At 32.7% G+C, this 27,015-nt stretch overlaps 1 protein-coding gene across 5 annotated transcripts in view; it reads right to left on the bottom strand.

The window, feature by feature from the left end:
• Positions 1-27,015, bottom strand: part of LOC124540417 (trehalase-like) — a 76,141-nt gene that overhangs the window by 27,427 nt on the left and 21,699 nt on the right. For 4 of the 5 annotated variants that reach the window (XM_047117948.1, XM_047117950.1, XM_047117951.1 and 1 more), the window contains exons 1-2: positions 25,211-25,345; positions 7,482-7,790 (exon numbers count right to left, since the gene is read on the bottom strand). In XM_047117948.1, coding sequence (XP_046973904.1) covers positions 7,482-7,561 — 80 coding nt within the window. In that variant the 5' untranslated portion in view covers positions 7,562-7,790; positions 25,211-25,345. Of the gene's footprint in view, positions 1-7,481; positions 7,791-25,210; positions 25,346-27,015 lie in introns of those variants that run through there. The other variant, XM_047117949.1, reaches the window with a different exon arrangement.

Here is a 27,015-nt window from a genome sequence, read left to right as displayed (position 1 = left end):
CTCCCCTAGGCTGTTCCTAAATCTGTAGTAACTTTATTAACTATTTATTGATACACGATGTTAATTGACAATGACCACCAATTAATCGACCTCACCACTATTTACAGTCAGTTAACTACTATTCTTTAATTTTAAATTATTTTCTTAATTGTTATTTATATTTAATTCCGGCCTAAGATTCACAAAAACATTGTCACTTTTAATCCACTATGTTTATGTCTTCGTATGTAATATGGACTTCAAATACGTAAGTCACAGCATACTTATAGTACGACACAACTTAGATAACGGCATCGGCAAAATTCGTAAAACCGATCACATCCGAATTAAGAACGCCATCACAAATTGACAATATTTATTTCTTACGTGAATATGATCTTTACTCAAACGTAATAACTTGTGATATGTCATATGACCTAATACATTCGTCAATTTGACCCTTCGACATGGTTGAACTGAGGCGAAAATCTGTAGCGATGAAAAGCGTCGATAGGGAGCTATTTCTAGTGGTCGTGTAAATCGGCAGTAATCGGTTTTATTGAATTTGCCGACGCTACATCTAAGTTGTGTCGTACTATATGTTGTGTTTGCTTTTAGAAGTTTATATTTGTACTTTTCAAATAAACTTCTCATTAAATATATAAATTATATTACGGTTCTAGCTTCTCTTTGGTACACACTGCTTACAGTTTATAACAAACTAGCGATCTACCCCGACTTCGTACGGGTGCAATACTGATACTAAATATACTACAGAATTTGTTTATTTACATCACATTGCAAACTTCTAAAATTATCAGTGTTTCTTTACTATATTGTCTATGTATTATATACAAGAACCACCATCACGAATCACTCTATCTATTAAAAAAACCCGCACCAAAACCTGTTGCGTGATTTTAAAGATTAAGCATACATAGGGACAGACAGCGGTAAGCGACTTTATTTTATACTATGTAATGTGTATTTATCATTCGAAAACGATTCAATCGGCTAATTAATCATTGAATATTGAATTGAATAGAATTGTTATAGAAACATCCCCTCTGTGTCTGGTATCTATTCTAATGGCAGGATGACCAAAGATAAACAAATCATAGATTAACATATTCATTACTATTTAGTAATACGAAGCAATTTCCTCTTGATTAGTACATCTTCCATTTTACTAATTATATATACAATAGGTATATTTTTAAAAAAACCACAATAATATACATAATCATCGTTACATAGTACAAAACAAAGTTGCTAACCGTTGTGTGTTGCGTTGCATTTTTTTTTAATAAATAGAGTGATTCGGAGGAAGGTTTTTATCTATACATACAATAAAATTGGAGTGTCTGTTTGTAATATTAAAATAGTCCTTTTTTACTCAATGCATATGTATGTATGCACGGTACACAAACCAAAATAACATTTTTTACAATTTTTGTCTGTCTGTTTGTTCCGGCTAATCTCTGGAATGGCAGGGCTAAAAGGGAGTAACTTAGGCTACAATAATATTTTTTTTGTTATATTCAAAGGCGTACAAAGCCGCGGGCACAGCTAGTACATAATACGTGGTCAATATAGTAAAGTAACGCAATTTGACATTTTCGATTATATGGATTTGATACCAGCATTGCACCCGTGCGAAGCTGGATCAGGTCGCTAGTATTTCGTATAATGTTTATATCTCGACCAATGACGTCACGTCGATTCAAGGTCAACGCTGTTTATTAAACTTAACTCCCCTTGCCGTTGAAATCGACTAAATATTCGATTTCCTGTAATTATCACATTGAAAATGGAAAAAAAATGTTTTTTTTTTATTATTACTTTTCAGATATATTTATTTAACAACTCTCAATGCTGGACTAAAGTCTGCTCTCAGTCAGATTTTTATGAAATTAGACACATGCAGGTTTCCTTCACGATGTTTTCCTTCGCGGAGCACGAGATGAATTATAAACACAAAAACATCACGATTGCCTTATTTAAATTATATTAAATGGATATTTAATACACATGATGAGCCTTAATTTTCACCTTGTCTATTTTATTATGAAATCAAGACAGCGATAGTATCCATGTGCTTCACAATCTAGTCATAACCGGTTTTATCTGGATTTACACGGATCACATGTTGGCTAGCATGTGAGAAAAATGTAATATATTCAACGTATTATGATCTTTAGGTTAACGTAATAAGAATTATAATTGTATGAACTATTATTTATGAAATGCAGGGCTGTTTACTGTTTACTGATTTGCATTGATTATTATAATTTAAATTTGTTTGAGAATAATTATTGCATATGAGATTGCGTAATGACTATGTTAATATATCATGTAACTATGATGACGATGAATACGTATTATAAGAGATATAATTTTGAGGATTTTCCTTAATACATTTTAGTAGTAACGTACTGGATACGTACATACGTGGTTTGGGCACTTCAGAAGGAGTACATAGGAAAGTTAGTGACCAACGTTACAGGGTGTAGACCCAGAGGGCGATTTAGAACCAAATGGACATATGTGCTCAGAAAAGATCTTAGTTCCTGCGATTTTTCTAAAAGTGATACATCAAATAGAGCGAAGTGGAAGCAAAAGACCATCTCACCCTCTATAAGATGGGAATAATAAATGCACAGGAGAGAGAGTACTGAATAATCACATACATGTTTTGATAATTATGTCCGTCTGAGCGATTTCGGATAAGGCGACCATTTTCAGAAGTGACTAGCCTTCTGAACGGGGACGTATTATAGGTTTAACTGTGTTTGCAAACACAAATTCTCTGTGTATTACCTTAATCGCACTCGATAGGGCTGGAAACAGATCACGAGCAAGACAACCACCTCTAAACGTTTTCCGAGGCACGAGTGTAAACGCTGTCAAACTTGAACTGATACTAAGAACTTAGGAGCTTGAACTCTACAACCTTGTAGTCTAGTCACTAGACTGAGGCTTCTAATATATAACGTTGAGGAAATGAGAGAGCCGAGATGGCCCAGTGGTTAGAACGGTAATCTTAAGCAATGATTACCGTTTCAAACAGGTGATTATAATTCATCTCGTGCTTGGCAGTGAACGAAATTCTGCCACATTTGTACGCACCAATCCGCACTGGAGCAGCGTGTTGGAATAAGCTCCTAACCTTTTCTTCAATGGGAGAGAAGGCATAAGCTTAGCAGTGGAAAATTTACGGGAACTGTGAGGAAATGAGAATCTAGTTTTATTTTCGCTGAACCGAGTAAGCCTTACCGATCTACTTGGTATAGGAGAACGCATATATGTATATGAGAAACGAAAATAGGGCTACGCTTGATCATGGTATATTCATTTGTTTATATAGTTTTGATTATTCTATGATAAAAATCTCAACCCCGCTGAGTTTCTTTCGTCGATTCTTCAGAAGTCTGAGGTGTTCATTTCGGAACCGGTGACAGATTTCTGACTTTCAATATGCAAGTGTAACGCTTCTATAGTGATTCAGGATTTTTGAACTACCTAGAGCATAGTCGTCATTTTAGTATAGATTAGTAGTGTGAAAATCGCCGAGTGTTGCCGAATGTTGCCGAATATACCCGAGAGTTCATCCCAATTGTCATGAATACAATGTAATAATTATTTATATACTTTATAGTAAAACTAAATTTAATAACAGAAGATTGGGTTAAGCGTGGTGAACGTAAAATATCAATGTCGAATCGAATTTGAGTGCAACATTTATGTGTAACGAATCTGACACAAAACGTTTCACGCGTTATAATTTATTTATTCGAAAATAACATATATATATTTTGGTCTTATGTCGATTTGACAACCCTAATAAATCATACTATGATTTAATTGGAGGCACTATTACGACATACAAACGGACAAGGCCACGTGCCTTCCGGTATAATCTCGACTGCATTCAGCTTTGTTTTTAAATAAAACCTTTTTTTATCTACAATTTTGCATTCATGTTATTTTTACACAATATATAGAAATTACATCCGTTTTTACATCCTATATGTACAATAAAACTAGATAGAATGTACGTTTGAACGAGCTAATTAAGATGACGTAGATATAATAGGAACAAGCGGTGCGGTTCACTAAGGCCCCTAAGGCAGGTGGGGCCTCTAGGGGCAACATTTTCAAGATAAAACAATGACTTATATCTAACTGTATAACCAAATGATGGTTATACGTATATTATTGACGATTAATTATTTATTTAAATGGTAGAATACCAGTAGAAAAATTAAAAAATCCTTTTTTTACCGCCCCTTTTAACTAAACGAAGTTATGTTAGTTAGACTTAAACTAAGTTATGCGGAGCGGAAGCAGCCTCGTGGATCGTAACCACGAGGAGACCTAATGAATATACATACACTCAACCATCATAACCAATTTGTCTATTGTAGAAAGCCATATGGAAATCTGTTTATAGGGCTCCGTATTTACTAAGCCGCTGTCTGACCGTCCGTCTATCACCTCATGATCCGGGATAGAAAGGTGATGTATTCCTATTTTCTCTATGACTAACAAAACAATAAAATATTTAAGGCAGATCAATGATATTCTAATAAACAGATATGTTATATCTATACTAAACAACAGAAAAAAGTGTGCCGCGCCGGGGACCGTTTATTTTAGTTTATTTTTACATTTCGTTAAAAGTAAAAAGGATAGCGTGATAAAAACAATAATTAAAAGGGAAGGGAGGGAACTAGATGTTTTAATTACGCAAAACGTATTACTACGTAATTATGATGTATTATAACGTATTACTACGTAAAACGACTAAAGACAAAAGTCCCAATTAGGACGTTTTCTAGTCTTCATTTTTTGCGCGTTAATAACATATCTGTTTTAGTAAAACATTATTGAGGCAGATCCAATTTAACAGACATAACTTTTTGCTATTTTTATAGATGGTACGGAACCCTTCATGCACGAGCCTTACTCCCATTTGGTTTTTTTCACAAATAGTTGAGGAGTCACTTTGATTTATAATTAAATCGATTCCTGGCGACCGATATGTCTTCGTTTAGACCTCAATGTCAATTGTTCGCTAATAGCGGCGAAATGAGTCCAAGTAGCAATTATTCAGATTGAATCAAGGACGTGAGATAAAATTGCGATTGCCAAATTTAAATTTAATATCATTACTTTGAAATTCGACGGAATTTTCTTATAGTTTGCCTTGACTGAAATTTGTTTTGTTTTATATTAAAATTTGATTTTACTACCTTTAAAAATCGCACTTACGTCATTAGTTCACATTTAAAGGGGGTGAAGCGTTTTTTTTTTATATGATAATTGGCAAACGAGCAAGAAGCTCACCTGATGGAAAGTGACTACCACCGCTCATGGACATCTGCAGCATCAGGGGGCTAGCAGGTGCGTTGGAGTACGCTTTTTTCTTGGAGGTTCCCATGTCGTATCGGTTCGGAAAAACCGCCGGCGAAAGTTGGTTCCACAAAGTGGTTGTGCGAGGCAGAAAATGTCTTAGAAATCGCGCTATTGTGGATTTTCGGACATCGAGGTGGTGCGAGAGAAACTTAGAATTTCGACGAGATGTCCGAAGGTGAAATTCAGCAGCCGGGACTAATCCGAATAATTCTTCGGAACATTTCCCGTGAAAAATTCCGTAGAAGACGCAGAGTGATCCAACATCTTTACGCCAAGTCGAAGGTTCAAGCAGATCGGAAAGGGCTTAATCGTCGATAACTCGAGCCGCTCTATGTTGGATGCGGTCAAACGGAAGGAGCTGGTACTGCGGGTACTTCAGAGTGAGAGCAATACTCCATGTGAGGCTGAATTTGCGCCTTGTATAGCTTTAGGCGATGGGCCGACATGAAATACTGTCTCGCCTTGCTGAGCACACCGAGCTTTTTGAAGCCAATTTGGCTTTGCTAAACATAGGAAAGGGTTTTGTATACGTAATACAAAACCCAGACAAACCCCGTAGCCTATGTTCGTCACTGGATTTTAAACTCCATTCCTTCCTTGCCAATTATCAACTAAATCGATATTAATAATATGTATCAGTATAGATTAACATGCACTAGTATATAGCGTGTGAGGGTATACCATCTCACATGCGATGTAAGGATAAAAAGTAACATATATACAACAACAACAACAACAACAGCCTGTAAATTCCCACTGCTGGGCTAAAGGCCTCCTCTTCCTTTGAGGAGAAGGTTTGGAACATATTCCACCACGCTGTTCCAATGCGGGTTGGTGGAATACACATGTGGCAGAATTTCTATGAATTTGTCACATGCAGGTTTCCTCACGATGTTTTCCTTTACCGCTGAGCACGAGATGAATTATAAAGACAAATTAAGCACATGAATCAGCGGTGCTTGCCTGGGTTTGAACCCGTAATCATCGGTTAAGATGTACGCGTTCTAACCACTGGGCCATCTCGACTCATAAACATATATGTTATTTCAATTTAACTCTGTGCCAAAATACATTCAGATCCATTAAGCTGTATTGGCGTAATGGCGTAACGAACGTCCATCGAAAATTTCTCATAAATAATATCAGTAAGATATAATATACGCATATACAAATGTACATTGTAATTCGGCCAATCTTTAAACTGCCATAATGTCTGGTCCACACTTACTTTTAAGACTGATTTGACGTATACTCTATTCTAACCATAACAGGAAGAAAGTGAAATAAACAACATTTGACAGCAAATTGACGATATCATTGGTCAAGAGCTTGATTAATCTATGATGACCTCCGTGAATAATCTATGAAGACCTCCGTGGTCGAGTGGTGAGTACACCGGTTTTCATGGGTACGTTACCCCGAGCTCCCGGGTTCGATTTCCGGCCGAGTCGATGTAGATTATAATTAATTAGTATTCTATGTTGTCTTGGGTCTGGGTGTCTGTGGTACCGTCGTTACTTCTGATTTTCCATAACACAAGTGCTTTAGCTACTTACATTGGGGTCAGAGTAATGTATGTGATGTTGTATCATATTTATTTATTATTTTATTTATGATATTCACTATGGATTTGCGTAAAACGTTTTGATCGACGATGAAACTCTTATCGGGATTATGGAAGTAATATTAAAGTGGAAATAAGTAGTTAAGTATAATAGACTTACATATATTACAAAGTAGTGCACAATATAGCCGAGTTATTGAAAAATGGTATGAAATATATAAATATAAGTTTTGTTTTTCCATTTTCCTACGTCCATTGGAATAAACTATATATGTATCTGTTGTTATCGATATTTATTGTTACAGAATTTAAAATTTTCAGTGTTTTAATAGATCATAAAATTATATTAGTGACTCGGTTGATTATTTAATAATAATACGGTTTTTATTTTGACTCGAAATTTAAATTATAATAAAAGTCCGCGCAAAAAGGTGTGACGATTTGTGTGACTAAAATAATAAGAAAAGGTCTTAACATTATAAAGCCTACTTCAAAAATTAATACAAAATAAATAACTCACCTTTCACACGTAGGGGGCAGGTGCCTCCTGTCAGCCACCACCACTTTCAAAAGAACTAAGAGTAAACTTAACACAATCATTGTCAATATGGCACTTAGCTACTTATAACTAATATCACTATATTTCAATAAATAGAGGAACTATTATAATATCACTATGAGTTTTGTGTCACTTTGGTTTGTCACGTGATTACGTGTTCAGGTAATTGCTGAGGATTTTGAACGGCTTGCTCCTGAAGGGTAGGTGGCTCATCCTGGGCGGTATCTTCGTGTTTTCAATACTTCGTTAGGAGCACATGTGTGCCCGATTCTGTAACAGATGTATATTTCATTAGTATTATATAAACATATAATAAAATTGGAGTGTCTGTTTGTAATATTAAAGTAATTGGGCCCTTTAGCTCTGTCTTACTCGCTCTTCAAACTAGAACCTATCAACTTTTATTTGACGAGTGGGTGAACGAACCTACTCATCAAATATATACACACATATAAATTTAAATATAAAATCATCACAATTCTCAGACAGTCATGCTCAGAATCCTGTCACTAAATGATTTTTTCGATCTATTTCTGTAATGACAATGGCTTATCCTAAAACAGTGAAAAACCACTTGTAGAATAGTAATAGTTTTTCAAATTATAAAAGCGTTAGGGTATGAGCTATAAGCGAATAATAATTCCACGATCAAAGCTCCAATGCTTTGAATTGATAGACGTACTAATAGGCAGTGCAAAAAAATCATAATTTAATTTGTATCATTATATTAATACTATAAATCAGGGCTGTACATCCAGGGCCAAAAAAAAGTGTACCGATGGCACACAAAAACATTTTTTTATTTATTTTAAAGTTTTGGTACAGAACTACTAAAGTTTTTTAGAGCTGCAAAAACATTTAATGTGTGAATGTGATTATAAAAGGTCCGTGTATCCTTATAAATAATTCATATCAATCAAAGACATGCAGGTCGCTCAAACATAAGTGATTTCGACAACCCTGCCACAAAAAAAGAGGCGGTGAATTAGCAATACCATTCCAAACGTGATAATAATTCAATGAAACACGCCATAGGATATTTGGCGCGAAGAATAGGATATTTGTTCTTGTTGTGTTCGATTTGCACCAATTTGTGTACCACAGACCATATCAAAATATAGATATAACGAGTTAAAAACCAACCAAACGCAAATAGTACAATTTATTCATAATAATAGTTTACTATTTAAATAAGAACAAATAGAACACCTTCCATAGATTTAAACTCTCTTTTAGCTGCAGAAAATCATGGAATTCTAGACGTCATGACCAATGACTAACAGAAAAAAAAACAATATTTATATTCTTTTTTCAAAATTTAATTAGAGTGGTATTAGACCAATGATAATCTTATTAAAAATGCGAAAGCAACTGTGTTTTCGTTTCTTCATCACGACTGAAGCACTGTATTAATCCTCATGTACGAGCAGATCTTGATAAGAATGTATATGTTATACAAATATTAATTCGAATCCTCGAGTTAAAATGTAGCCTAGGATCTTACTTGGAGTTTAAGCTTGCTTCATACCACATCAAATTTTGTTCAGTGGTAACTAGCAGATTATATAGTTGGTCAAGAGTTACTACAACTTATGTTCATACTACTTGTGCCTGCGACCTTGTACGCGTTTGAATTTAACAATTTTTTTTTATTGTAGCCTAAGTTACTCCTTATCATATCAGTTATTTGCCAGTGTACCATCAAAATCGGTCCAGCCGTTCTAGAGATTAGCCGGAACAATCAGACAGACAGACAAAAATTTTAAAAATATTATTTCGGTATATATGCCGTGTATACATATATGCATTGAATAAAAGTAATGTAAGAGATGATTTCTTACATTACCAATATGTATGGACAGGCTTCCTACCATCAGCCATTAGCCTACTTGGCAGTCTGCCTACCTATTTACAAAGAAAAAACAAAATAAAATCAACGATATATAAATCCTGCATCATCCTCCATTTATCATCTAATAAGACATATCATACCATCCAATGAACTAATTACAGTTAATTTTACCCGCGCTAAGAATCCTATAATTATTATCGACCTTCAAGAGTTATAATCGAAGTAGGTAATTTTACAAATATAATTAAAACCCGTAATGATTTAAATTAATAAAAAAATTAATTAAATTAAATTTGTAGAGCATAACACACAAAAAAATAAAAGAAGTCATGATAACATAAAATAATAAGGGTAGGTATTTGAGATAACAAGAGTATGAAATAGGGGCAGAACTAGATTGGATGTATGCAAACGCCCCCGAACCTTAGTAGGAAAAAAAAGGAATTCTAAATTTGAACAGCTATCGAAAATCACGTTAACTTTCTTAATACCATTATAATAACACATTCTCATTTTAAAAATTTCTTTGAGAAGATTTCATAATGCATTCGTAATGTTAAATACCAACTTATAATGTCCATTTATGTAACTTAGTCGAGATGGCCCAGTGGTTAGAACGCGTGCATCTTAACCGATGATTGCGGGTTCAAACCCAGGCAAGCACCGCTGATTCATGTGCTTAATTTGACTTTATAATTCATCTCGTGCTCAGCGGTGAAGGAAAACATCGTGAGAAAACCTGCATGTGACAAATTTCATAGAAATTCTGCCACATGTGTATTCCACCAATCCGCATTGGAACAACGTGGTGGAATATGTTCCAAACCTTCTCCTCAAAGGGAGAGGAGGCCTTTACCCAGCAGTGGGAATTTACAGGCTGTTGGGTGTTTGTTGTTGTTGTATGTAACTGAACGCTTCCTGACCAAATTTTTTATTTGCATTTGACTAGCTCCCTGGATGCTTTAGATTGGACCCAGTAGGTGGCGTTGCGATGAAAGTTTATAAAATTCTTAATTCAAAATGAAGTAGTCGGGATATGCGGCCAGTTATACAGATGTTTATTAAAAGGTCTATTTAGTATTGTACGGACACTCCAATGTAAACATTTGTGTTATCTGTCTACTGGGCGGAAAACTATGCCTCGTATAGTAAGACGATGTTATTGTATTCTATAAATATTATTAGTATGTGTTATATTATATTTTAATAAAATTGTAAATAAAGCTATATCAATTATATATATCATAGGGGTCGATATTGTTGATAGTAAATTTAAATGTTTAAAAAGGAAGCTTATTGCTTCGGTTGTATGTGTTGTTTCTTACTTGAAAACTCTCGTTGGGACGATATAGATATTTTTTGTCCGATATAAGCACAGAATGATTTTCGTGTACTCGAATTGAATATATATATATAATCATTTTCTCAGAATAATATTTGAAGACGGTGATTTAATGAAACATTTAAAAAATATATATATACATGATAGTTGGGTGCTCTTATCTCAAATGTACTAACTAATTCAATAAATAGCCTCTCATATAATATTTTTAAGATAAAGATAAGATTAAAAGAAAACTATTTTTATAGCTATAGTAACCCTGTTAAATTACATTAGTGTCAGTGGAGGATATACAAATCTACCGCTAGTAGGTTGTTCAATTTTTGCCGCCCCTACTTTTTTTTACAACATTTTTTGATTTGTTTTCTATCATCCTCATTACATCGTTCCCGTTATTAGTATGATTATAGGCTTGGTGATATTTCTGTCAGTTACTAGATCATTTTTCCAACCCGCTATGTAGTGACGAATATACGGATTATGGACGTAATGTGTATACATATGTATATAAGTTTTTTTTTCATGTAAGATAATAACAAATTTGGGCCAAATTTGCCGCCCCTCTAAATCTGCCGCCCTATTCTCCAGCCTACTTAGCTTATTGGTAAATACGCCAAAGATTGGTATGTGTAATATTTTAAAGATATTTATTTTATTTCATATTTAGCTGCTCAAGCTCAAACTATAACAATGTTTATTGGTGCTTCTGTTAGTACATTTCTGCACAACACGATACAATTGATCGCATCCCATTGTATCTGTACTGAGTAGAATGACGTATGGACGAATAGATCAATTGACCACAGTACCCGTGCGAATTTGCGGGTAGCTATTACGTATGCAGGGGTATTAACAATCGTGCGACTTTAATGTTCTTACTCATTGGCTGTTAAATGTCGTATGACTGCAAATAGGGGACTAAATTGTTAAACACTTCAAAGACCCCTGGATAATCAAGGCGCAATCACCTCGGCCTCTTTTGAAATTATGATGCCATTTTTGCGGTTGTATTTGAAAAATTTTTTGGAATAATGCTGTTTCATGAGACGAATATTTTATAAAAGGTTTAATTATCAACAGGGAGAGAATACCTTGCGAATAACAACTGCGCAAAAAAAAATTTTAGCGTAACTAGTTTAAAAGCCACGGCTGCTGCTGTTGAGACCAGATAGGTTTAATGTTTGATGATCAGTCGAGTAATTAAGATGTGAAAGCATAACAAACAAACAATCATACTTAATTGTCCCATGTATCAAATTAGTTACGGTACATTGAGATGGTCCAGTTGTTGAACGCGTGCATCTTAACCGATGATTTCGGGTTCAAACCCATGCAAGCGCTATATGTATGTGATTAATTTGTGTTTATAATTCATCTCGTGCCTGGTGGTGAAGGAAAACATCGTGAAGAAACCTGCATGTGTCTAATTTCATCGTAATTCTACCACATGTGCATTCCACTAACCCGCAATGTTACAGCGTGGAGAATTATGTTCCAAACCCTCTCCTTAATGGGAGAGGAGGCCTTAATTACTTCATTTTACTCTACATGATAAATGTACGTCAAGATAAGGATTTGAGTGAAGGAACATTTCCATTCTCATGATCCGGTGGTATAAAACCATAAAACCCGACACAGTTCAGAAGCTGCCAAAGGCATGGAAAATTTTCTGTCAATTTCCAAACTGTGAGCTCTTACTGAGAATTTAATTACTGGATTATTAGATACTAGTTTGGTCTACTAGTGGATCCCAAATCCGCGTTTATGGAAAAGTTTATTTTTCGAATCCAGCTTTTTTTATTCAATTTAATTGTAAACTGCACGACAATCATTTACATTTGACGCCAAAATCGTGGAACCTTTTTGAAATTAATTTTTTAATGTTAATTAGAAAACATTGGTTCAGTTACAATTGGCGACTGTTCATGAGGATTTAATTTTGTTAACGTTTTTCCTTTTTTTTAGGATACAGCCGAAGTACCGCTTTCTAAGCGGCCAGTAATTCTTTTCCGCTCATTAAAATTAATCCATTTTTAAATCGTAACAATTAAAGTAAATTGCAATCAAGACTCTTTATTTTTCTGCTCATCCAAGTCTTCTATCAAAATAAGACCATCACCGATTTTCTATATACACCAATCGTCCCATAATTACGGGGATAAAATCGGCTTACGCTATTAAATATATAAGATAACTTTATATTTGTATCAACGGAGGTTGACTTTAAAGCTGCTGCCTCATAAGAGATATACAAAATTAGCTTTATCATGACCAAACATTACCATTATTTCTTGACACCTTACCTACGTCACGGTTTAAATTAATATAAATGGTCCAGCGTCATTTGACACTGAAGCTGCTTCAATTTGGTTTTATTTATCTCAATCTGTCGTAACTGCGTTTTGTTTTTAATGGAATAATGATCTTCGTAAATGCATCCGTCTTTTTTTTAATTTAATGGTAGGCGGGTAATGAGCTACCTAATGGTAAGTTAAAATAACCATTTATAAACATTGGTGCTTTACGAAATATTAACCATTTCTCAGGTCACACTAATGCGCCACCAACCTTGGAGGTTGAGATTTTATATTTCTTGTGTCTGAAGTCACCAAAACATAGAAATACTAAGTATAGCAGTTTGGTGGTAGAATATGTAATTACTAGGTGGAACCCAGACGGGCTTTCAAAAAACCATACCAACTTGAAAAAATATATGATAATTATAGTGACTCCTTAACTTATCACGTCCATAAGCGCAAAAGAAATTTCAAGATGATTTTTTTAAAGTACGATATTATTACTTATTTAGCTTTAGACTCTGTCATTAATTACAGATTCGTATTAACTCTGATTTCGTACTACTTTCCACGTATTCTGAATATTATTTGCGATTTAGTCGAGAGTCAGCCAGTTGTTTGAGAGGAGTAAACTGTCGATTGTGCATCACCTGGATTATGATACATGTTGTGTCTGTGATGCATCATGATGAACTTAGCAACATATTATTTAATTATTTACATATTACCAGAGAAACGCACACTAGTAAAGTAGTATTACGTTTGGCGTGTAACAAGCGTAAGTGTCACGCACACCAAGGTAACAAAGTTGGCTCATTTCTTTTAGTTCTTTTGCAGTACAATATAGATATAGAAATAATCTAAATTAGTATGTATGTACTCTAAACTGTCACAAACAAAATTCCACGCCCACGATGTAAGAGCTAGTACTAGACAAGATGTAAACATATGTGTATTTAGTTAAAGTAGCTATATAACCAATTCATCTAGGTTTAATCAACTATTATTTGTTGTGTCAAAATTTTTAAGAGTTTCACGACTATTTGATATTGTGTTAAAAAATAAAAATAAGTTATTCGTTTAAATAAAACCAAAGTGCATATGAAAATAAAAATAAAACATTTTGAAGTATTACTTCCTATTTAGAACTTTGTTATAATTATATGTTATTTCATTAAGTTTATTATATATTTTTTAACCAACAATAGTTTCGAGTAACACATACCTATGTATATACCGTGTGCATACAGAACATTTAATTGATAAAAAGTTAATCCAAGTTATGTATAGGTATATAAATGAAATCAATTACAAATAAACGCGCAGATTATAAAAATTACAAACAATATTAATTATAATAACGTAAATAGTGACGTAAGACACGAATTCTCGTTTAAAAACGGTATTTGTTTGAAAAACAGCGTTTCAGCGATAATAAGACAAGCAAACACGGAACAACAAAGTGTGGGCTTCCGTCGCTTGATTTACGGCCAATTGACTGCGCTGTATCAATTGGAAGATTACGGGTTACCTTTGGCCAGCCTTGGAGCCAGTCTTATCATTTCAAATGTTGGGCCAATTAGTAAACCAAACTTTTTTTTTATAACTCGAATTCATAATACAGGCGATTTTACGTATGTATTTTATGCCTTGTATGATTGTTTTCTTTTATACATAACTTCCGCTCTCGACGTCACAAGGGAGTGCGGGGGAGGGGGTTGTTGTTGCTAGAATTAGTTGCCATGTCGTTTCTTTCTGTGTAATTCAGACAGCGTGAATGTAAAATTTTCATGATGCTCAATAAATTTATAATACACATTAGCAAACTCTTCCAATTTGGCCTTTAGTTATAGTAATGACGTATCACAAATTTTAGGTAATTGCTGAAGCTATTATTTTGAATATCAGCTGTCCTTTGCATGGTAGCTTAATTTTTGTTTTCTTAAAAAGATATACCACTTTTGGAGCTATCCCATTATGATCTTTTTAAGCTAGAGGAGCAGTAATATTACTTGTTTGTCATCTCATATCTCGGGGAGATTTACGAGATTAATTTGTATTGAATGAGCAATATAAAAGACGTAAACGAATTATAAATTATAAACAAAATCACGTGAGTTACTCCCACAGACTTGCGCACAGGGTGTAATGCACGCGCTCGGCTGTCTTCCAATCGGCACACCCCCAGGTGTGGTGACGTCAAGGACTAAAATGGTATCAATATCGGATGATCTTCGAATGCCATCAATGGCTACAACATATCTTGGGATGGTGCCAAATATGGACAAGATAATTTGTTTCATTGCAGAAACTGAAGACATATTACGAACTAGTTGTAGCCCCCGGCTTCGCTCGCGTTTTAAGGGGTCGATTAATATGTGTAAGGGTAAAAAAGTACGATATATCCTTCCTTGGATTTCAAGTTTACTACGCACCAAATTTCATCAAATTCGGTTCATTTGTTTGGTTGTGAAAGAGTTACAGACAGACAGAGCTACTTTCACATTTACAATATTTTGGTGTTATAATACGCGCAATCTAAGTTTGGCGGTCTGAAGTTGGTTTTGCGACTATACGTTTATCTAAGATCTAAGTGATTCAATTTTTGTTACTATAAAACGATGTCTGCGTAACTTTAGTCTGAGTATACCCATAATACCTTATATTTCAGTTCAGAATGCAGTATCTAAAGAAAGGAATAATACAATCAGCATCTGAATTAAGATGTCACTCACAACTCTGACTGAGATTGAGTCATTGACGATAACTTACGAAATCTATTTTTAACTAATTTATGTAGGTAGGAACACGGATAATGGAAATTCAGGTGTCAAGATGTTGGGTAACCCGTGTAATGCTTACACATATTTAAGAGGGCAATTGAGGGAGTGTCCTCTACAAGAATGGATTTAGATCAAACCGTGATGTTTACGATTACAGACTTGGCAAGTCAATTTGGCATCAAGTAAAATTTTCCTATGACTGGTCATTTGTTCGGCTAAATATAAACTTTAGGCTCATCTAAGTCATTTGACCTGCGGCGTCAGGTGTTTAAGACAATTCTAATTATGTTTTGGCATTTAGAGAGTTATTAGTGCAAATTAGTCATGTTTTATTTTGTGTTAAATTAATTGTGATCCCATCCTTAAAGCACAAAAAAGTATTTTCTATTCAGTTAAATTATGCTGATTTAAGTTAGTTTATAATTTTACGTTTTCAGTGGAATTATTTGCATACAATTATAAGCCATTTTTAATTATGCCAAAGAAGTAGAACACGCGCGTAGATAAGTACTTTTTTTTCTTTTTATACATGTTTATTTTGTTTTTAAATTTTGAGTATTCATTAGTCTTCATCTGTTAGTTTGTAAAAATGATTATATCGAAATAAATGCAAAGCACTTGTTCTATATAAAGAATTTAATGAATTAAAAATAATTAATTTCAAATTTCAAACTGTAATTCCAATAAAGTAAGTGTTATCAATTTAAAAACACATGCGTATATAATTTATTTTATATTTCAATACCATTGAACCAACGACGGTTATGATACGTTCAGCATTGTTCTTGTAGTTCAATGACCTTATGTGATTCATAAGCCACGTTTCATCAGAGCATGGCCCTTGCAATGACCTTCTCCTTGAAATCATTGAAAAAGCTTTACAAAAAGGGGGTAAGATTAAACGCACATTGTAGAGCCATGGAATTATTATGACCAACTTTTTTGACGATTTATTGCACGTGGTTTTACAAATTTTAAAAGAGGAACCAATTTATAACGATCACTCATAACGTCCCACTATCTTGTCAAAGCATCGCTTTAAAGTTTAAAATAATATTAATGAGTTTAGCTACCTGTTACTCAACGTTTTAACTAAAATGATCTATTGCATAACGAACAAGGTTTTACTTGCTTCTTTCAGAAAATAGTTGATAGTAGAATATAAATGGCAGGTTATGTAGAAAGATTCGTATAATCTACATGATAATGTATCTAGTCTCCTAATTATTATTAAGCCTGTATCTCGAATGCATTATTGGTACTTATTTTTTGGGCAGTGTCCAAAGTAATAGTTGCTCAATTAAAAAAAAAGAAAGGTACTAACTACCTGTAAATGGCTCACAGCTGGACTAAAGCCTCGTTAACATTTTTGCCGTTTAATACATAACACTTGCTTCAATGCGTTTAAGTGTACACTCGTTTCTTAGAATTTTACCAAATGTTGAAGAATTTTTCACATTTTAAATCTTTAAGGTTAAACATGATATAACTTACAAACACAACTTAAGTAGGTATATGAAAATTCTGGAGCAGATAATCTTGGCGGTGATCCTTAATAGAGGCTACAGACACATCGAATATTTATAAGCCTAATTAAATAAATTATGCTTAAAAAAGCAATTAATCGCAATGCTATTTATATACCAAGACATACTTTTAACAAACGTCATAACAGGTATCACGTTACATGTAATAACATTATATTTTATGCAAGCGATGATAATTTTTGTGTAAACATAATACGGATTATAATTGCCCGAGTGTCTAGCACGTGTTTTCATCTAATACGCTGTGCAACTAAATATTGCATAATAGTACCAAGTATTACAATTATCATCAAGTGTTGTCATGTGGATAAAGAATATCTTTATAAGAATTGGATGTATACATTGTCAATATTTTTTGAGATTAAGAGAAAAGGGGTTGTATAAAAAAGGTTCATTTAGACGATCCATAATATAATATATAACTGTTTTTAAACCACTTTCCTAATCAATTGGAATTAAAATCGTCTGTTTTGACTGAAGAAATTTACGCAAATTGATTTGATAAATCCATTAGTTTTTCAAGTAAATTTGTGATTCGATTTCGAAATGTAATTGTTTTCTTATATATTATTTCCAACGTCATTTGTTAACAAATTATTTACGACCGCATCTGTCATTAATATGCTTATGAGAAAATATTCACAATAGTATCAGATACTATAAGTCAGTATTTTTCCATCTACCTCGTGCATACTTGCATATCTATTACTCGTAGTACATAAACCTTTGTCTGATTAAAAAAGTAATGAAATGTTTTAGAAAACTTCCTTTGTATTGAAATATTTATTTAAAACTTATTCAAAATAGAAGTTCCAGTATAACTTTTTTCAGAAAGAGAAGCCAACAACTTGACTTTTCACTATTTATGTTAATACTTGCATCTCATCTGCTCGCTGATGCATCAAAATGTTATCCAAATCTGTCCAGCCGTTTGTCTTAAACGTAATTAAGTAAATCAAGTAAAACAATAAAGTAAGAGAAATCAAAATTGCAACATTTATAACATTAGAAGGATTATTTTATGTAAATGTAGATTATTTATAATTAATTGCAATTATATGTATGTAATTAACATACGTATATAGATGGTGGAAAATAATTTCTTGATGGTTATTTCAAATAACTTTTTTTAATAATGCTTAGCTTGACATCCAAATTAATACCTATTATGAATACGAAAACGAGTTATTGAATTTATTACATTTTAACTATTCAAAAAATAATGAAATCTTGTACACATTATCAGCGGTACAAAAATCTTTTTGAAAACTTTTTGATCCGACGATAACTAGCTTATTATAATCTTGTTAATTTAACAATGCCTACAGGTTTAGTTGAATAAACTATATTGATTGCAATCTATAAAATCATGATCATGACTCTTTAAGTTTCAAGGTCAGAATCAGCGTAGCTTCATTTAAGTTACTGAAATTTTATTGCTTTGCAAATCTTTAACAAGATATCGAAATCACAATCTGAATATATAATTGGTTTTATAGACTTGGATCACGTGTAGGATATATTCGTGTGGTCTTTATCAGTGATCAGGATGTGATATAGTAATTCTTGGGTTAGTTGTTCGTTATATTCAATACTTTTAATTAACAAATTTATAGCCTGCCATTACTAGTGGCGTTATTAAATTAAATCTGAACTAATAAAAGTACGTTTGTTTATTTGTCCTCCTATGACACATAAAGAGCCACAAATTTATCAGATTTTTCCAATAGCTATTCTGGCACAGCTAATGCCAGATACATTTATCCACAAAAAAGTGCACGGTGTAAAAATAAAAATAAATGTGGTTAATATTTCTAGTACTAAAATATAAGGCGACCTTTTCCAACCGCTATCTTCAAGAACTAGCTTTGTACCTGGCTCGTGAAATGTTGAAAGCCATGTTACAATGATACGTTATTTTGATTATTTCAATTCCGTATATCACATTCTAACATTTAAAGATCACGTTCTGCATTCAGGGCACCAATTCTACCAATAAATTATCTATTTATCGTAATCAAATCGAAGCGACACCGCTGTCATTCAGCTGGATTCCTATTCTAATAACACTACGATAGTTTTGGGGTTGGTCACAGTTGTATCGGTATTAGTTCGGTATCGTATCATATCATCATTATCCTCCTACCAATTTTATTTGGGGTCGGAACAGCATGTCTACTTCTAAACTTCTCTGTCCAACATCATCTCACAAGTAACATTCTTTCCAGGTATATCGTCTGTCTCACAATCCATCTCATTGTTTCTTTGGTCATGGTATCATATATATAATAAATAAATAACGAATAGGTCATAACCGCTATATGGTAGTAGAATTGGCTTTCAGTTCATTGCGTTAATCAGCTCTTTAGGTGCCTGCCTGATTACCAATCATATATTTAAAAAACGACTTATACGACAGTACAGATTCTCGGGTCGTGCTATTTGTATTCATGGTCTGAACAAGCATGGCCATATCACTGAAGATAATTTTACAACTTCCAGTATCATCAAGTGAATCGCAGTAAATATTGCGTCAGTGTGTACATAATTATTCAACGCAATAATAATGAAAACGTATATAATTTATTCGAAGATAAAAATCAAATTACGATTACGGCTAGAATTTAATTAAAGAATATTGTAATTTGTAGCGTCACCAGTGCAAAAGTCTGACGTCAAATGGATATCTAACTAATCGTAACATTTGAATCACTAAGTATTAAATTGATATGATTTGTCTAAATTTAATTAGGTATTCTTAGGTTACCACATTAAGTGTACTAATAAATTATTTACTAGCAACGTTATAGGTCCAATTCCCAAAGGTTATATTCACTAAACAAATTCATTATTTATTTCAGCTCAATTTCTGTTTGAATAACATTAGATTATATTTTGCCCATGAATTTAATTTAATTTAAAGCAATATTAGAGATATTATTATTGCTTAACCTAAAACAATAAAGTCTTGTACCAACTTGAGATAACCTAAAACAGCTGGCAGCTATTTTCCTTAACTGTTAGACTAAATCAACAATATTGAAAATAATTTGTGAATGCAAAACGTAACCCTTGATAATGGATACGTTTTGATCGTGGTTTAATAGCATCGATAGCATTAGAATCAAAGATCGGGATCGTTCGCGATCGTTTGGCAAATCATAACAAACTCAATGACTAAATATATACATACACATATCTCTGTATGAAGACAGTTACAATACATATCATTACTTTGGTCAAATCACAGTCAGCTATGTTCATAAATATCTGTCAATAGATAAATTTAGGTTCAATGGGTCCATTTTGTCAGTGTATTTTACATGTTTTTATTTCCAAACCTTAACCAAAATTTTTGATGTTTTTCTTTTAAATTACTTATAGTTACCAATAGTCTATGAATTTGTAGAAGAATTTGCAGAAGACATTCTTTTAACACCTAAATCCATACATAAGTATATTATTTATTCAGATATATACGTCCAACCTTGTAGTCCCTAAGGTCAAAAATATTTCGCATTCCTTTTAAAATTTCCTGAGCAGTATTTTTATTTGTTTCTCGAACATTCTATAAATAGTGTAACATCCGTCGGGAACAATTCTCCGTGGGCGACAATAAGAGGAAAATTAGCTTAAATTAGAGCAATTTGCAGAATGGTTATACATACTTGAATATAATGATTTTTATAATGCAATAGTTTAATACTAACTCATAAGAATATGCACCTTATTAATATATATAATTAAATCGTAAGATTGCCTGTTTGGGCATTTGTTAATCTTGTTCGAATTATTGGATTCGAATGAAATTTCGTATTGATTATCTTAAGAACAGAGTTTGGTACCAACTGAAATCCAATTTTTGAAAATTGTTATAATTTCACAATATCCAATGATCATATTTGACGACCTCCGTGGTCGAGTAGTGTGTACATCGGTTTTCATGAGACACTCCGGATTCGTGGTCGAGTCGATCAAAAACATTCATTAGCTTTCTATGTGGGTCTAGGTGTTGTGATACCGTCGTTACTTCTGATTTTCCATAACACAAGTGCTTTAGCTACTTACATTGGGCTTACAGTAATGTATGTGATATTGTAAAATACATATATTTTTATTCTGTGGTATATTTTCAATGATATAATAATGATCAGTCGTATAGTCGCAATTATATATTTGAATTGATGACAGGAAGATCGTGAGCAGTCGACGAATGAGACCAGATGGTACGTCACTTGTGTCCATTTACATCATGCACCGGCCATACCATTGCCAATACGTTGTCAACACGAGTTATACAATGCACTCGTAACGATCATTCATATCTATTCTATAACAACGGAACAAATTATCAGAATCATCTAATAGTAGACTGATAATACAATTCTTCATTGTGCGAAGTTATCTGAGAACCGAGCCTGAATATATAGGCAATCTGTATTAATATTATAAATGTGAAAGTAACTGTGTTTGTCTGTCTGTCTGTTGCTCTTTCACGACCAAACCGCTGAATCGAATTTGATGAAATTTGGTATGAAGCAAACTTGATCTCCAAGAAAGGACATAGGCTAATTTTTTTTCTGATACATGACAACTAATACCCTAAAACACGAACGAAGCCTCGGGCTAGAGATACTAGTTCTGTTTAAATAATAGGCCATGTACTCTACTAAATCGTTAGTAGCAATAAAAAGCAGTCATAATTTAATTTAAGTTAACCAGGGACGTATATTTTGTGGAAATTATTTGAAAATAAAATAGTTGCAAGAAATATTCTTTAGGTTTGATTTTATTTTTTTTGGCAATAATATCAACATTATTTCCGTTATTTTAAAGACAAATTCTCGACTTTAGCTACAATAATGTTACATTTAAATTTTATTTCAGCAATTTTAAATGCTTACTAGATCTGACACGCTAGTGCTAAACCGAAATCATTTGTGTAAATCATGAAATCGTTCTAAACATTTCAACAAACGTGTTATTTTCCACTTCAAATTAAATAAAAAACGGGATTTAAACAACATCCATAAACACGGATACTTATATATAAATAACATGAGAAAATATAATGACAACTGTTTAAGTACAAATTTTTTTTTTAAATATTTTTGTCACTTTAATAACATAAATAAATAAGGTAAATCTACAGCAGTTTCTAATGCCACAACGTAATAATATAATCTCAAATCCCAGGATTGCAAATCCACATGTCACGGACAAAATCTTTAATTACCGAATTATATAACATAAATCCAATCCGATAGATTAAATATAAATCCATAAAGTCATATATCCCCATATATAATCAAATAGTGCTGAGGAAATAGGATCATTTATTTGTTACATCAATATATTCCGATCAGATGGATGCGGAAGGCGGAGATCGGGAACTTTGGCTCACTTTGGGACAGATATATGTTTCTTAGGGGATTGTGATTGGCTAATGATAACTACGAAGATGATGATGATGATGGTGAAATAAATTCGAAATTTAAAAATAAATATTAATATTGTTAAGTTTGAAACAAATATTGAATTCCTTTTTTTAAATTGGAAAATATTTAATTAATAATTAAGCAGTCATGAATATGGTAAAAAAACCAAAAAAAAAATTAGATACAAAAACAGACGAATTATTTACTACATATAAAATTCAAATTTCGAACACCTTTCCTTGCGAAGCAAAAAGATTATTGACAGACACATACGAATATTTAACCTAACAATCATACATAATGTAATTTTGTTTTACGTCAGTAGGTCGTATTATACTATTTTTAATTTAACAACTTTAAATAATTCTTTCGGAACGTTCAAAGACATCTTTATTATTTCAAATGCAATGCAAATCTTTTTTTATGTAGATTCAAATATTTTACTGGCAAAGATTCAAAATTACGATGCCCAGACATAATTGAATACTCTTGAACATTGTAAAACGCCTTTGATATATCTTGATACTGTTATTATATCTTGTAACCGCTTGTTACAGATCAATTAAGTATAAAGGTGTAGGTGTATGAAATGAACTACAATTAAATATGACATAACATTAAAAAAAAAATCATTTGATAAAGATTAATTTATTTAAATGTCACTTAACAACTTAAATTCTTAAGTTATGGTATTCATTAATGTTTTATAAAAAAATCAATTTTGAATGTCAACGAATTTACTACTGGAAGTTTGGAAGTCAAATTAAACATGATATGAATAAATTATTAGATAAGTACAGTTCCACTATAATTATATAGTATGAAACAAAGTCTGTCCCTATGTATGCAAAAATATTCAAAAATACACAACGGATTTTGATGCGGTTTTTTTAATAGATAGATTAGTTCAAGAGGAAGGTTTATGTGTATAATTAAAGCACAATATAGTAGAGTAACACTGATAATTTTAGAGGTTTTAAAATAATGTTCATTATCAAATTAAGTACCTTGACTACATTGTTCTTGTAATATAAATCAAATGGCCTTTTGGAGCATATAATTTAATGAATATTTTCGAAGTTATTACAGATTCACTTGGTGGTAGGGCTTTGTGCAAGCCCGTCTGGGTAGGTACCACCCACTTATCAGTTATTCTACCGCCAAATAACAGTACTCAGTCTTGTTGTGTTTCGGTTTGAAGGGTGAGTGAGCCAGTGTCACTACAAGCACAAGGGACATAACATCTTAGTTCCCAAGGTTGGTGGCACATTGACGATGTAAGGAATAGTTAACATTTTTTGTACAGCGTCATTGCCTATGGGTGATGGTGGCCAGTTATCAGGTGGCCCATATGCTCGTCCGCCAACCTATAACTTAAAACGTAGGGACGGTTTGTATTGTCTACCGACTGAAAAATTTTCAACGTTGTAAGTGTATTCCATATCAGTATTTCATTGCATTATAAATAAAGATATATTAATCAAAATGTATTAGTAGCGCATAATATAAGCCATTAGCAAATCGTATTGAATTTATGAATATAATTAAATACTTTTTTTAATCACATCAGGAACAAGAGTCGTGATAATGAAATGATTACACAAATGAAACCTGTATATAACATAGTGAATGGCATTTCAAGGAACGCATGTTGGTTGACCTTAAGAATTAACTTTGCGAATCTGATTATTTAATGTTTATATAAGAAAGTAAAGTTAGTTTTATATTAAGAAATAGCTATGTTACAGATATTTAATTAAAAATCTCGTAACAAAGTTGACATGTTTCAACAAAATGAACATAAAGGAGATGTATAATGAAGAACAATGGATATATTTTAATATCACAATAAAAAGATTACATACAACAAATATCTTTATAAGGTTTATAAAGATTAATAAAATAACGGAGCATCGGTTAGCACGGAAACGATGTAAAATAAACATTACAATCTTTCACAATAACTAATACATTCAAAACTTAAATCTCTTACATCATGGAATTGCAAAAACTTAACCTTTTCTTTCAGATTTTATAATATTGTAATTTAGATTGTTAATATAATAAAATAGAACATTGTACTGAAGCGATGATTGGTGTGCCATTAGGTAACGAAGTCTTAACACTGACAGTAAAAGACACTTGTCAGATTACGTCAATGACAATCAACGTAGTTCAAGCGTGTTTTATACGATTTAATCCATTATGCAACACTTAAATAAAGTTTAATTTACGTACTCTCAAAATTTGCAAATATGACTACATAAATGCCATTTGCAAAAAAATCTTATTCATGAAAATTATATATCGTCTCTGCTTCAAGGGTAGAGCGCGGCGAGTTGTGCCAAAAAGTTTATTTCTGGACGTAGAATATTCGAAGCGTATCAAGATCAATGTGAACAAACAATACAATAGACATAATAAAACTCACCGAGAACTATGTACGAGTTAATCCCAACACGACACTTGTTCACAATTTACAATTTACGACGAGTTCGAGTATCGATCAACAACACGTCCGTCTCTATCGAAAATCCGGTATCAACTGACTGAAAAACGATTGTTTCGCAGAGTAAAGTGTAGTTACATTGGCCAACGCACACATACATCATCCATTGGATGAAAGTGACGTGCACATACTACTCGTTTGTGTGTGTGATAACAACGATACATCCACAATGACGCATTGACGATAGCGTCCGTTGTCGAATTAAGTGGTTTTTAGAAAGACTTTAGACAGGAACGTGACAGTTTTGCACAAATATTATTGTTTGACGATTTCGTTGATTGAGTAAAATATAGGCGTTGTCATGTAAATGTCATACACACACAAATTTATCGGATTATACTATTCGTCAGTTTTAAGTGACCTAAAATATTAATTAATGGGTCCTGCCCTTTAATTCACCTGAACTTTTGTTGTGAATAATTTTCTTCGTTTACGGAAATTTTTATTACACAACATAATATAACAATCTTAATCAATTTGAGATTAGATAATATTATCGTGATCTTTAAAAAAAATCCATAACTTATTACGGAGAAAACTTATAATTGCACGTTTGTTGAAAATCAAAAAGATTAATAGTGATAGAACTATTTAGTATTTTTCCATTAAAACCTTTATCGTTTAGAAACAAATGGATAATAGGATTACATAACTCCGTTACAACGTCGATACATAAAGAATTACAAAATCTGCAAATTTGATACCTGAAATAATTATAATAGATTTGACTAAGCTATTGAACCTTGTTTTACATAACCATTACGCGTCAGAAGAATGTTTGTACCGTCAGCGCTTCGACAATATTAATGTCCTTTTTGTTTAAATTATCAAGCGCTGCTGCATCGCTGTGAGTTTCTTGTGCATCTGTTTGTAGGTGCGGCTGCGGTCTTGTTTCTGATTGGTCGAAAGCAGTCTTACGATCGTATGATGCGGCTAGGACTTAATTATCTTGGTATTTTAATTCTTTCTTAAGTTATCTTCTTAAATTTTACATCATCAGTAGTATTATTACGAGCTGAAGAGTTGGAAACGTATGTAAGCCTACAAATTTATTTACATAATATATTTAGAAATAATTATCATGTATAGCTTCTAGCTATTGAGTTAATCGATCTATACAATTATATAAATGTATTAGAAACTTTTTGGTTTGAGGTCTTATTTAAATTAAAAAAAAAAAGATTTTGCAATTTTTATTGTACTTCTGAATCTTGGAGAAGTTAAATTGTCGTTTTTGCAAACACGACAATGTAAGTAAGTATTTTAAACTATTTTTATCACCAACTATTTGATGTTCCCGTTTACGAGAAGCTGTATCTTAACTTATAGGGTAGTTTACAATTATAAGTAAAGTAAATAAATGAACGCATATTAGCAGTTTAAGTGATACTTGAATAAGATGTTTTATAAAAATATGAAGCACAAGATTTCCATTTGCATAAAATGCACCACAAGAATGCAGTATTTCTTTGAACTTAGTATTAATTCCATATTAAACTACGCAGTCGACGCAACTGTCTATTTTCAAGTAATAGCGGAAAATATATGTACTTAAATTTGCATTAAAGGCTTATTGTTAGTTTGGAACCGACATAGCAAATACTGGCGAATCTTATAACAAATTGTCACTCGATCGCAATCGAATCGAAACAGTAACGTTGAGGCGTTTTTCTAATCTACCAACACAACGGTCCAGTTCCTTTTCTGTTGATGTTGGATCGGAAAAT

The sequence above is a fragment of the Vanessa cardui genome, chromosome 25 (assembly GCF_905220365.1).
Source record: "Vanessa cardui chromosome 25, ilVanCard2.1, whole genome shotgun sequence".
In the NCBI taxonomy this organism is placed as follows: domain Eukaryota; kingdom Metazoa; phylum Arthropoda; class Insecta; order Lepidoptera; family Nymphalidae; genus Vanessa; species Vanessa cardui.
The sequence above is the reverse complement of the archived record's forward strand: the minus strand, read 5'-3'. Positions and strand labels throughout refer to the sequence as shown.